Source organism: Poecilia mexicana, unplaced genomic scaffold (genome assembly GCF_051168715.1).
Source record: "Poecilia mexicana isolate PSO_F unplaced genomic scaffold, ASM5116871v1 scaffold_6, whole genome shotgun sequence".
Lineage (NCBI taxonomy): Eukaryota > Metazoa > Chordata > Actinopteri > Cyprinodontiformes > Poeciliidae > Poecilia > Poecilia mexicana.
The window spans coordinates 29,398,711-29,413,252 of NW_028263375.1; the positions used below are offsets into that span (position 1 = coordinate 29,398,711).

A 14,542-nucleotide genomic window follows, 5' to 3' on the forward strand; every position below is an offset into this window, starting at 1 on the left:
GCGAGTCTTGCACTTCTTTTCAACCGCTTTCCTCTTTCGTTTCTGTGTATACACGCACTATAATGAGAGACATCTATTACCGTACTCCAAAAAAAGGCAACAATCCAGTCAGAAACCAGCAAACGCGACGGCCAAACCTATTTCAATCTCAGCTAAACAAAGGAAAGACAGCTCCTTATTGCATTTGCCACAAAGGGACTTTAAAGAAGACCGAAAAAGGAGAGCGACCGCAAAGGGAATATGTTGAGAATCGTCGACCCGGGGGCCTGTCGTTAATCTGCCCGTTGGATCTTCCCAAACTCTGCTGATGATGTCTTGGTCCATTTAGCAAAACCCCAACTTCTTTTTTCTCGACTTTTCCGTTGGTTTCCTCCCGTTTGCCGCAGAGTCATCTTTCCAAACTGTTTAACCTGTTTAAACATTGCGAACTATAGAACATCTGACATCCAGCCTTTATGGACAGATTGCCAAGATTTCTCTCGCCACATCTTCAGAAAGAGGCATCATCTGATGCGGCCTTCCACAAGCCGTCCTTTGGCAATGCATGAGCCTGAACGGGAGGTTCTCGGTGGACTTGAGTGGCTATTATTCTTCTTTAAGCTGGTTTTCCATTTCTTACTTTATCTCACTCCGTCGCTCCCTCCCTCTCTTTTTCTCTTTTCTTTAGTCCTTTGTTAGGAGGTTGCTTCCTGCGGTGAGCGTGGCACTGCCCAGGCACATGTTCTGTGGTAGGCCTGATTACAGCCCTGCTGTAGTGCTGACATTGGCCTGCACCAACTCCTCATCTATAAACACACACACACACGCGCACACACACGCACACACACATTCGGTGGGCCCTAAGTTCCACCAACTCTGCCAGCAGCTACCGCGGCATGACTTCACCCGGCAACCATTCTTTGCGTCAAACAAAATGCCTCTGTCACCAGAAAAAGAACGGGAGTTAGGAGGGAGGGAGGAGAGAGGCGAGGGGGGGAAAAAGAAGAAAGAAGAAGAAAGGGAAAAGAAGGGAAGAATGTAGGATGTGTGGTAGCTGTGTCAAGGAGTTTGATGTGTTCGGACGCACTTTGGGATAATTTTAGACAAGAGGCAACCGAAGACGAGCCGCTCAGAGATTATCTATGAAGGTGGAGTGGCAGGAAGATTTGCCAAATTAGAGCAAGCGTGTAATAATGGGAAGATGAAGAACAGAAAGAATTAGTCCAGCCTCAAGCTAATGCATCAACTAGACCATGATTTAGGTCGATGTTTGATGATTTTTGAATATCAGCTATTTTGTCTACAGTCTACACTTGGCTGTAGACAAGGTGCAGAGCTGGAAGGTGCTAACAAGATCTTTTGCCACGAGATCTTCTGAGCAATATTCTCAATACTGAACACAAAAGAAATTTGCATTTGCTCGATGTTTTTCTTTTCCTATAGCAATCCTTCTTGACAATATATCCTATACTGTTGCTCACTTTTTTCCATAGACATATCTCAGTGTGATTTGCCACCGTATCATGCATGACTCTTGAGTATTTTCAAACCTGATAGTTTGGTAGACTCTATTCAAATTGTTGACTAAAGTTGTAACATTAGTTTCATTTTCAGCTGGTGAAGTTCACTTCCACCCTGCACTCTGTCAAATGAACCAAACGCTTTGAAAAACCTGTTCAGCCCCTGTGGTGGCGCTGCAGCTTGAACAGCTGAACAAAACAAACCAAAAACCTTTGAAAGAGACACTTAACGCAACTCCCTTCTTCACAGGATGTGAACAAAAATGGAGTGCCGTCAGATTTGAGCCTTTTCAGGATTTGTCTTTTGTCTTTGGCAAAAGATCACAAGCCGTTTCTCCCTCTCGTTCTCGTCTTACACGTTTGTTTAGGTTGTATTGAATGCCCTGCGCTATAGTCCGCTTGCTGCTTTTGGAACGGTCGCCGGTCCGCCAAGCGTTTACATATACATTTGAACCGCACCAGAGTTCACTTCAACCAAACGGAGACGTAAATCTGTAGGCGGACCAGGGTTCGCTTTTGCGGTCTGCATCAGAGTTTGATTGCCCATTCACACATCCCCAAACTAAAAGGACTAAACATGGCTGGTCTGAATGCAGCCAAAGGCGTGATAAAGGCTAGTCAAAGAATGTGATGCCATCCCACAGCAGTGTGTGACCAAGCAGATCGACTTGGTAATTCGACTTGATAAGTTTTCATGGGTAAAACCTTTATATACTCCGCTGCTCCATCCACAGATGCATTTTCTATATAAATTTATACCTACAAAGAAAATATGTATAAGATATATTGACCTTTCTGAAATGCAAAATACATTTTGTAAGTATTTTGTGGTTGGGTACTGGGTAGTTGGGATTTACTTCCAAGCTATTGGGGCAAACCTAATTTTATTCCATTTTTCATTAACCTTGACTGCATTTGATCATATTTTCTTCAAATTCTGTGTTTTCACGAAATGTTAGTTTTACAAAATATATATCCTCCCAACCCCATGCATCAATTGCTTGGCATTATCTGGATGTATCATCACATCTTTACATTCTACAAGTAAACCCTAGAAGAACGTTCAGTCAACTGCAGCTTAGTAAGCAATGCAGTCGCACAAGCTCTGAGAGCAGGTGGCTCCTCTGTCGTCATCTGCACTGGGGGATCTCTCTCCTCTGAAGGATGTGTGTGGAGCTGAGCAGATCAGATACTTAAAGGCTCAAGTACATACAGAAAAAAGCTATCTCTTAATCCATCTCGTCTCAAAATATACATTTATTTGTCACATTACAGATTCCAGGCGAAAACGATATGAGCCATATAGATCAAAATGATTTGAATGCAACGTTAACGAAATGAAACCTGGAGATGTAGGTATTATTAATTTAGTACAGTGCAGGAAAATCATTGATGAGCAATTCAAAACCACTGCTATTCTTTTTTTCTCACTACGCTACACACAAACCCATTGCCACGGAAACTGACTGACAACAGCCTCACTAATTTATCAGGATTTAGCACGAAAAAAAAAATATATATTTTCCTCACAAAGAACAGAACATTCAGTCCATTGCAGTGTTATATGTTCAGGCTTGATGTTTATTTTGCGATTATTAACAAGTGATAGTCTGAACACAGCGGTGGTTAGTTAGCTAATTCAAACACCTGCTCTACTGATGATCTGTTAGAGAGTTGATGTGTGGATCACCTTTAACTGAACCGAAACACACCGAATTCTGCAGCACATCAACAAGTTAAGGTTGTCAAAGTCAAGCTACCATAACTAAGCTACTTCTCTCTCCCTCTCTATTTTTATTCAGTTACATTTTTTTCCTGACCTGTGACATGTGATACTATTGAACCTTGTTATCTAGCTGTGTTGACAATTAGTTGACACTTAATAGCAAAGCATAGCGTTCCTTACATATTATGAGTACATTTAAGCTAAAACCAATGATAGTCATCGTCTGTGAGCAGCTTTTTGCCCTCCAACAGAACGCTGGAGGTCAGAATCTTGCTCGTGTGATGTGTCTATAAAAAAAACCTATTTAAAGTAAACAAACAAGGCTTAACCTGGTGGGGTGGCAAGTAAAGCCTGGCAGCCCGCCAGGCTCACAATACACTGGGGGAAGCACTGAAGTTTATACAGGTTTTTCTTTGTTGCAGGAGCGGCTTCACTATGAGACTCTCAGCCAGCATCTGGGGAAGCTTGGGGAGGACGCAGGGAAGATGGTCCATCGAGTCATCGACCTGACGAGACCAGAGGATCTGGATGGTGGGTGCCTCTGTTGGACATCCACTCCACTTTTTAGCCAAACTTTTCCTTTTTTGCTGCATGTTACATGCTTTTTTTTTTTTTCTGATGAGATTTGTAATAATCCAGGCAACTCAAAATCATTGACAGACATATCAAACGTAGATCAACAAGTGTTGGTATAGATATAGGTGGCCTGCTCCAGTAGTTTAGTTGGCTCCAGGACCTCACTGAAGTACGCCGGTGTCTGATGTCTTTGAAACATTTAGATGACATTAGCTGTTAAAGTGTCTCCAGTGTGCAAAACCAAAGCCGGACTGAGCTTAAGGCAGTCCGGCTTTGTGCTGCCTTCATGATGCCTAGAAATGATGAGGAATGACATCTGAGTACCTAATGTTCCATACGGCTTGTAGTAAGCATTCCGCTCAGCATAAAATATTCTCCCTGGATATTGCCTTGGATCACTCTGACCTCAACCCACCTGTTTCTCATAAAGCACCAGTGTTTACACAAGATGAGAAGCTGAGGAGTACTCATCATGATTTAGTTTAGAGGCAGAGGATAAACACGGGAGCCTGGGGACTCAGATAGTATCAGTCAGGAGCAAACTGACTACAGCGTGCAGCGTTCATGTCAAGAAGTGGAGGGCATCCCAGAAAGACCTCTCTAGACTTTTGTTGTGCTCCTCAACCCAACAGGGTTAAATTATTTGTCAGACTTTGTTTTTTCTGATGGAAAGATGGGAAATGAATCTGACAAATATAAAGCGAATGTCTTTGTTTGTCATCTCTTAGGGAATAATATCACAGAGGCACGGGTGTTCAGAGAGGCACGAGGCAGGAACAGCAGCGAGCCCCACATCAAGAGGCCCATGAACGCCTTCATGGTTTGGGCTAAAGACGAGAGGAGGAAGATCCTGCAGACCTTCCCCGACATGCACAACTCCAACATTAGCAAGATCCTGGGTGAGAATCTTGACTAGTCCACTTTGGTCAAAGAATGTTTATTTCACTCAAGTTTGCTGGCGAACTAAAGTATGAACTCCTTCACAGCAACAGCTAAAACCAGTATCAACGTTTCAAACGCCGTTCCTTAACCAAAGGGTTAAGGAAAGGCCCTCCAACAGAACGGTGGAGATCAGAAAAGGCAATGGTCTACCAATTAGACCTTAATGTCAAACAAAATGAAAATGGTTTATTAGTTTAGTAGTTATTTCCTGCCATAAACAGATACATCACTAGCATTAGCAATTAGCATGTATTTGCTCAATTTGACAATTTTGAAAATAAATTTATTTAATGGGAACATGTCAGTTTCGGTTTGTCCTGTCTGTCTCTGTGTTGCCTTGCAACAGACTGGCGACCTGTCCACGGTGACCCCGCCTTTTGCCCGAAACGTTTTCTGGATATACCTCCTGACCCCACTAGGGACAAGGGTGTACAGAAAATGGATGGATAGAATTTTTTCATCAACAGACTATTGTTTGTTGATGAAAAGTTTTGACACTACGATGAGGAAGAATAAAACGACAGAAAGTTGTGGCGCGCCGGGTTTTTTAATGACTTATTGCGTGAACAAACTAATTGAATTGTGATATTAATTGTTTCTTATTTGATGGAAACACCGCAATTGCGACATTGTATTTTTTCAGCAGTAATGGACGTAAACGACGGATGACATAATTGTCGGTGTTCTACTCAGCTAACGCACATTATCAATATACATTGTCTGGGCTGTCTAAGCACTATTTTTGTAATGCTAGCTGTACTAATTATGCTAATTGCTAATGTAGAATGCTAAACACATGTGAGATCTGTCATTGATTTGTTTGCTTTAAAGACTGTCTAAAGCTGCTACATTCTGGCAGGTCAAAGCTTTGCAAAACTGGATAAAAAACACAACAACAAAAAACGGTTTAATTTGCAGGAACAACTTTTATGCTAACTCAACCCAAGATATCCTCCCTCCCATCCCAAGATAAAGTAACATTTTTTTTATTTTTTTATTTGGCGCTCTCATTAGCTTACCCTCCCTCTGTATTTCACAGTTCACAGGGTTCCTTACCAACAAGCTGCAGATTATGAGAGGCACTAATGTGTTTTTCAGGCCAGGAACGCGGCACACACAGAGCTCCACTGTGCCACCTTGACTTGTGTGATGGATGCATTCAGTTGAAATCCTTGTGGATTCTGACCTCCTCCACACAGATATCCATTCACGCCGCGCTGAGCATAACGGCTGTTTCTCGAAGCATTCCTCAGACCTCCGATGTCCAATGCAGAGTCGGAGCCAGCAGAACCTAAATGCTGCTCCTGAGTGAACGGGCCGCTTTTTTTTTTTTCCTTCAGAGGTTCTATGGTGTTGACTTGGTTTTGATTAACAGGCATCATTATTTCAGTGAAGAAAACTGGGAATAAGTCCTGTCGGCCGTTATTGTGCTTGTGTAACGAGACTCCGAGAGAGAGAGAGAAAAAAAGAAATTGTGTACGTGTATACGACCGTACGTATACAGTCCATGTCCTTCCAACACAAAAACACAGCTGGACTTTTTGGGGGAGAAGGTGGGTGGCAGGCTCGAAACAAACTCCCCTGTGTTTCCTGTGTCACAAAAGTACAAGGAAAGTTTGTGATGAACCTCGATAAACAGACAAGCGAGGCTGAGTGTGTATAATCAAAGTACTTCACAGATGTGCTGCCTTTCCGCCGTAAAGACCTCGTCCACTTGTTCGGAAGGTCCTCTTTACCAGGAAACAGTAGAAGTACACAATGTGACATTCTTCCTGGGCTGAGAGGGAGCAGACAGGAATCCACTCCTGGCTTTAAACAGCCTCTAATACCTGATGGTGGCTGTCAGGTTAATACGGCGGCGTAATAGGACTGTTCTAGGTAGGGAATAAAAGAGGAGTACGTTTCTGCCTTTTTGAGAGTTTTTTGAGGAGTACTCTCAAAAAACTCAGTAATTTTGAGAGTAATCTCATACGTTTTTTAGAAAAACAAGGAAATTTATGATCTTCAAAAGTGGAGAACTTGTGGGGAAAAAAGTTTTTCAAGTTTTTTCTGACATTAATCTCAAAACTTCTAAGTTTTTTTCTCGCATGTTTTCCTCTTCAAACTCAGAAATTTCCAGGTTTTTTTCTAGAAATTTCTGACATTAATCTCAACATTTCTATGCTTCTTTCTAACAAATGTTCAACTTTTAGAAAAATGTGTGGAAAAATTGATGTTTCAAAAGTCAAAAATGTTCAAGCTTTGTTTTGTTCTTGCCATAGATTGACATTCAAGTAAAAAAAAAAATTAAAAATACAGTAGGAAAGCCAAAGTATAGATTACAAATGTATATGTTTTTAAATATGTTATTCTTTCACTCTTATATAAAGTTAATTTCTACATAAATTGTACATTTCAAGTTATTGTTGTATGAAAGAAAAGACAAAAATTCCAACGCTGCGTTTCAGGTTCGCGCTGGAAAGCCATGACCAACCAGGAGAAGCAGCCGTACTACGAGGAGCAGGCCCGCCTCAGCAAGATCCACCTGGAGAAATATCCCAACTACAAGTACAAGCCGCGGCCCAAGAGGACCTGCATCATCGACGGCAAGAAGCTGCGCATCGGGGAGTACAAGCAGCTGATGCGCTCGCGGCGTCAGGAGATGAGGCAGTTCTTTGTGGGGTGAGTGTGGCTGGGGCTTCACTTTGTGCTTTCCGAGCCTGTTCTAACGTTTCGGATGACACGTCATTCCTCTCTTGTACTCGTAATTGCAAAAAATGACAAGAAAATCACATGTTAGGGATCTGTTGAATCAATTGATTTTATTTATAAAGCACCTGTCACACTAAAAGCAGCTCAAAATGCTGATCTATTAAGATCTTAGAGTAACAAAATGCTGCACACATTTATTGTAAATAAAAAGTGTGGTCTGAGATTGTCCCAGTGCAATTTTAGCTAAAATTACAAATGTTGTAACATCATTTCATTTGACCTGAATTGACTTGTTCTGCTTCTAAAATAATAATTATTATTGAATAATCTTAATATTTTAAATGTCATCAAATGTTTTAACTTTTTAAATGATAGTTTGGAGACTTTGGAGTGAGAGTTTCTTTTAGAAATTCCATTCAGTAGCTAACTCTCATGGCCTTCGTTTAGTAGCATAGGCTAGTTGTTCAGTCCAGGAAGCTGAAGCTAAAGGCTAGCCTTTAGCTAGCTCTTCCTAAAAGAGATTAGAAGTATTTCAATTCAAACGTGACAAAGGTTATTAATAGCATTCACACAACCTACGACATTTTTGATTAGAATTACTTTAAGATGGCAGAAGTATTGTTTGATGGCCTCTAGCTTCAGCCAGTGGACCAACTAATCTGTGTTTTATATTAAATGAAGACATCAAGATGAGATATAAACTATTATGTTTCAACTGAAATTTACTTTCAAAATGCTTAACTTTTCTTTTTTTGTTTGTCATGCTGCCTGCTTTCTGCTCCTTTGTATTAAACGTTGTTGCTAGCATGCTAACTGCTGTTAACGTTCTAATGAGAGTGATGTGTGATTTTCCATTAGTTTTCACATCGTTACATTTCCCCTCTAATAGACTATTTTGTCTGTCATGACAGGAAAGTGAAAAATCAGGAGTGTGCAGAAACAAGCAGGGGAGGGGCAGCATCATGTTACTCTGTACTCCATACAGTCTGTGAAGACTTCAACCCACATTTTTATTTAAAAAAAGGATTTTATTTTTAAAACATTAGTATTCTAACTTTGAGCATTTATTTTAGGCAAAATTCTTTATGATAAGCACTTTGGTTATTTTGCATTTTATTGTTTTGATTGTTTTTTATGTACTAAAGTACAAAATGTTGTCATTTGAAGTTTTTTTTTAATTGTAATACAAGAAGGCAAAAATGAACTATCAACATATAAAATGTTTTCTCTTTCCTCAGAGCAGTATTTGTGCTATTTTACTAAATGTTTCGATGACATCTGATTACTTTATTTGAGGCTTTATTCTCTCATGTGTGCTGCACTTGGAACCCTCATGGAAGGTCTGGAGCCCAATGCGGCTCCATCTGCAAAATCCTTCAAGCATTTGCTTAAGAACATTATATTTTTAAGAGAATAGTCAGACCAGAAAGGTAGGGGGCTGGGAGGGGAACAGTGGCATTGTCTTTAATGGGAACCAGTCGCGGACGTGTTTAAAGCCATCTCAGTGGTCTGAGTTTGAGATGGATCTACCAGAGGCCGCGGCTTGAATCGGGAGCGATTTTTAATAGCTTGTCATTTATTAAATCAGGACAATGGCGGGTGCTTGCGGGCAGCGAAACCAGAGACAGACAGACAGAGTGGAATATGAAATGTAAGCAGATGTTTGAGAGGGGAAAGAGAGCGGGGCAGACGTCACAGGCGGAGTGCCACATTTTCTGTGTGTGTGGTCAAGTAAATATGAAAAAACGCTCAGGCTCTACCAAGGCCTGGACTTTCAGTTAGAGCCGCGCCGCTAATTCATGGCACAGTCCACACAGCTAAACCAGCGGCGTCTTAATGTGGCAACAAGGACAGGCGAAGACATGTTGGGTGAGAAATGATTTTCCCGCTTCATGTGGCGCGTTTGTTTAAACACTGTTTACCCTCATCCCATTTATATGTCTGCAGGCTAATTAGCTCATCCTGCTGCTAGCAGGTAGCGCTCCCTGTTAGCAGCACGCTGGTCCAGAAGACAAACTTTACACTCAAGTTTGTTTTTCTTTTCTTTTAATCCCAACTGCAGGTTCACATTCAAGAATTTTTAGAAAAACATCCCAATTTACTTTGAAGCTACCATTGACTTCTTCATGTTAAAGTTTTATATCCATCTGGGTTTTGAATTACTCTTCCCAAAGAAAAGTAAACTCACCTTCTCCTCTCATAATTGACTGTGATTTGTATTCAGTTTACGAGAATACATGAACCCCAGAGAGGTTAGCAAGACCTCTGCCAAAATGTTAGGAAATCTGTCAACGTTCTCTTTGGCTAGCCTGTTAGCATGCTGGTTTCAGCTTTTATGTACCAACACATGGAACAAAAGAGAACATTAAATAAAATAGCTCTAGTTATTCAGTTCTTCAGTGCAGATAAATTTTCTCTATGTTTTAACTCCCCAAATTGTTCCAGTCCATTTTTAGCCTGCTGAGGTCGCCAAAATCTATGAGTGACCATGCTGTGCTTACAGTTACAGTAAAACAAGCAAAACACAAAACAAATGAAAGCAAAACACTATACTCTTTCACTTTTAGGGTGTAATTTTGTAAGATATACACATTTCATGTAACATTCGAAAACAATTTGTATCTCAAATGGTGACTTATGTTTATAAAGGCCGACAGTTGGAGTTCGGGTTGTACTGTAGGAAAGGCTGTTTGTTAGCTAAAAGCTAAGCAGGAAAGACAACTGGCCTTAGAGGAGTAAATGTCGCTGTCTGACTATCTGTGAAAGGTCGCCATGGCAATTCCAAACAAGTTTAGTTCATTATTTTACAGTGGAGAATCTTCCAGGAGTGAAGCCATTGAGTGAATCTGATTCTGTTTAATGGAAACGATTTCAGAACTCGGCAAAGATGTTAGTTTTGAACTGAAATAGGATGTCTGTGTTTTTGACCTGGACTGCATTTGCATACAGATTTTTATTGTAGCTTTAATTAAAGTCTCACGTAGAATCCACCATGGCGAAGATATGTGTTTGAAGTTGTGTGTTGTAGTTCACCAAAATTTAACATGGGTTTTTTTCTCTCCCTTTATTTATTTATTTTTTTCAAATCTCAGGCCTCAACCCCAGATTTCTCTGGGCAACAGCTCAGGAGGCGTTGGAGTTTACCCGGGCGCGATAACCATGGCGACAACGGCGACGCCCTCCCCGCATCTGACCTCGGACTGCTCGAGCACGTCAGCCAGCCCCGAGCCGAACATCCCCGTCATCCAGAGCACGTACGGGGTGAAGTCGGAGCCCGGCGGCGGGGGCAGCAACGGTACAGGCGTCGGCGCCATGGATCTCCCCGGTGACCCCGCAAACGGAGACGACGACATGGACATGTACGAGGACTTTGAGGACGAGCCCAAATCGGACTATAGCAGCGAGCACGAGACGCGGGAAGTGGTCAGCGCCAACTGATCGGGGGGGATGAGTAAAAGTAAAAACGTGACAAAAACAACGACTCCCTTTACGTCCAGAGAGACGAACTCTGAGAACAAAGTTCATCACGGAGATCTCCAGGCAGACTTCTTACTGAGCATGCCCTGGCAAGATCTGAAAGACTTGTGGAACAGTGTCTTGACAGGCGCCCCGTTGAAGAAAAAGGGGCCGGCGAGGGAGAAGGTGTCCCACGAACACGACCTCAACAATCATTCAGACTTTGAGCTGACAAGGAGCTGCAGTTTCCTACACTCTGACAATCGTTAAAGGAGCAAGAAGAGCGAGAGAGAAAGAGAACGAGACAACGAACAAATGAGCAACAAACGCATCACAACGTGGTGTGGTTTGTAGAGAGCATGCATGGTTTTTTTTTTCACGCATCACAAAATGCTCTTTGACAGCTATTTGGTCTTAAATGTGTAAAAGAGTGTGTTAGTTTTACTATTATGGCGTATTTGACTTTTCGTGACCCCGTTTGGTTTTCTGTTCCATCGATCTCTGACAGGTCTCACTGCCTGTACAAACTCTGGACTGTCGGAACTTGAAATTTCAAATTTTTTTAATATAAATTCTGATTTGTGTTACCTTCTTAGTCTTACCTTACTTTCAACATAGTGCTAAGCCTTTTCCCCCACCTTACAAACTGCTTATATTATGTTACTGTTAGTTTTTTTTTGTTTTTTTGTTTTTTTAAGAAATATCCCAGCTCAGGTATGATGTGCCAGCTTGTGAATGTTGGTTTTTTTTTTTTCTTTGTTTCCATAAAAGTAGGACTTTTAGATGTTCCATAGGTAGGATTTTTCAGACTGTCATTGAAATATAGGGAGTTAAATCCTTTATAATAATAATAATAATAATAATTATTATTATTATTATTAAGGAAGGAAAAACCCATACATTGTACAGTTTTCTTCAGATGTGCCAAACATTCACGTTGTCCCGGGATGTTGTAGTCTTAATTTCCAATGCTGCAAAAAAAAAAAACGAAGAAAAAAAAAAGTCTTATACAATCAATTTTTCTATCTGGTGTGATAGATTGTTTTTTGTTTGTTTTTTCTTGTTTTTTGTTTTTGTTTTTAAGTAAAATGCTGGTTCCCCTCCTGATCCAGTCACAGTCAGAGCTCAGGGAGGACACGTCTTTGTCACGCTTTCCCCCAGTCACACGAACGCATCATCGCATTGTGTCGCTCCAGGAATCTGTTTCACTTCGAGACACATCGTAGCAGAGTAGCTCATTTTATTTCCAACTGCACTGGTGCTTTCATGAACCATGTTGCTCTTAGTTCCTTCACGCCAAACCAGTTTGCTCGAAGCTTAGCGTAGTGCTATATCAGCACTTATGACCGTCCCTTTAAATCAGGCTAACGACAGAGGTACTTTTTAGCTTTTTTTTTTTTTCATGTATTTATTTTTTTTACATCTTAAATTAATAATTTCTGAAGTGATGTTTTGTTAAATTGTTAGAAGCACTTGATATTTTACCTGAATTACGTGACTCTTATTTACTATAAATCCAGATTAGTTGGAGTTTGAGGCGGCGCGCGCTAGCTTGTCCGAGAGGAGCCGAACATAAAATGAGCTCTTACGGTTTTAAGACGGGTCTCGTCTCAAATGTCTTACAATGTAGCCAAATGTTTTTTTTGTTTTTTTTTACAAACTCTATAAATGCATCCATAAGGATTTTAGTAGCTGATTTATAATTATCTTGAGACCATACATTACAATATAATATCTAATACAATACAATAATGTCATTTTTAAAAAATCTAATTATATGTCTAAATGTTTATAAATAAAAAATAAAATCTCCATCCAGGTGCATCTCTACCATAAACTGCACTGTTTAGTTTTTTTTGTTGTTTTTTTTAAGTAGATGATGGATATTTAAATGAGAAAAAAAGAGGTCGGAGGTCGTCCGCTGCTGATTATCTTCCTGTGTGAAACATACAGAAAGAGTGGAACATGTGAAATGGTTCTGCTCAAACTTGCTGTCTGATGTGATATTCATAGTCAGTAAAATTAAAGGTATTTTAGCACCAACATAGTTTTCAGTTTTGAGTTAGTTTCTGTGACCACACGCGAGCGCTACATGTTCCTTTTAGGAAACGAATATTTCTGTCCCTCCGCCTCCTACCTTCAAGTAAATCACTGTAAATATGCATCCCGTGGAAACGTAATTACAGTTTAGGCATTTGTAAATTGATATTCCCATGGACTGTTTTTAAGATTGTTTTTCTTTTAAGATGGTAAAAGTTCATATTTGTCATTGCTCCTCTTGGACTAGACGTTAGCTTCAGCTTTCTGGTTTGACTGATCTGGATTTATCCCATTTCAATTTTTTGGTCACCTTTCAACAGAACCTCACTTCAAAAATCATGACCTGCCCCTTTAAGAATCGCTGAGTCCTAAAAGGACGTTTGAAGCTGTTCGTACTCAGATGGGAGAGCTGTCTCAAAGAGGTTCTGCTAAAAAGATGTGATAATTGTGGGTTTTGTGTTTTCAATTCGTCCTAAAATGTCTCCTAGCTTGTTTGCTATAATCGTCCTCAGAATAATGTGGGAAATATCTGAAAACTCATATATTTAAAGGCAAAATTAAACAGGTCTGTTATTCTAAAAAGAAGACCTGTTGTATTTTCATATAGTTCAAAATTAGCTGGACAGAGCTTTCCTCACCATAATGATGCTGAGGGGAAAATATTTGTGCTCACTCGTATATCAAATCTTTTTTTTTTTTTTTTCAAAAAACTGTTTTCCTGAGTTCTTTTTAAACATTTCTTTAATTTTCTGCTTCATGACAAAAGTTCTCCTCACAACTATTTCCATCTGTATTTATTAGGTCTGAACATTAGCTTTTGCTCCTGTTACATTTCTGTCAGCATCATACACATATTAAGCACTGGATATTAATTCTGATGTACTTTTCCTGTTTTTTTGACTAATGTGAAGTTATTGTTTGATTTAAAACATTACAAATTAGTCAAATAAAATCAGATTTTTTATTTCTTTTTGAGGGGGGCCTCAGTGTTGCCAGGCTCCATTAAAATTGCCATTTCTTTCAAAGCATTTTTTTTTATTATTATTATTATTTCATTTATTTAAGCGAACTTTGTTTCTCGCAGCTCTGATCGGGCCACGCCGCCTCTGGTCTCTTTTGAAAAACAAAAAAGAAAAAAAGGTAACCTCATGCTCTTGTTAGTCGTGACCTGCGGAGGCAGAGCACACGTTTTCACGGTCACACACATTTTTATTTTTATTTTATTTTTGTTTTTTTCTTCTTTTTTTTGTGATGAGTATTGTATTTGAAATTTCAATTGTGCGTTTTAACATTTCATTGTATTTATTAGCCTGCTTTGGCTCTAAAAAGTGTCAGTACAACTTGGTGAGAGAGACAATCTGAAAAAAAAAATATATATGAATAAAAAAAGAAAAGACTTCAGATTAATGTTGAAGTGTTATTTGCTGTGTGTGTGTGTGTGTGTGTGTGTGTGTGTGTGTAAGCAGTGGGACAGGTAGTTCTTCATAAATATCTATTTCCATTGCTCTAAATGGAGCTCACTTTTTTTTTTCTTCCAAGAATCTAATCATTTCAAACACAAGGCTTTCTGTTTCCAAAGCCTGACTATTCCCCTCAGTCTTTATATTTTTGG

The 14,542-nt window shown here is 40.0% G+C and overlaps 1 protein-coding gene across 1 annotated transcript in view; it reads left to right on the forward strand.

The window, feature by feature from the left end:
* Positions 1-14,331, forward strand: part of LOC106929700 (transcription factor SOX-6-like) — a 148,249-nt gene extending 133,918 nt beyond the window's left edge. Inside the window, exons 13-16 of the mRNA XM_015006799.2 lie at positions 3,648-3,756; positions 4,530-4,700; positions 7,191-7,404; positions 10,527-14,331. Of these exons, the coding sequence (XP_014862285.2) occupies positions 3,648-3,756; positions 4,530-4,700; positions 7,191-7,404; positions 10,527-10,872 (840 nt within the window). The 3' untranslated portion in view covers positions 10,873-14,331. The remainder of the gene's footprint in view (positions 1-3,647; positions 3,757-4,529; positions 4,701-7,190; positions 7,405-10,526) is intronic.
* The last annotated feature ends 211 nt before the right edge of the window (positions 14,332-14,542 follow it).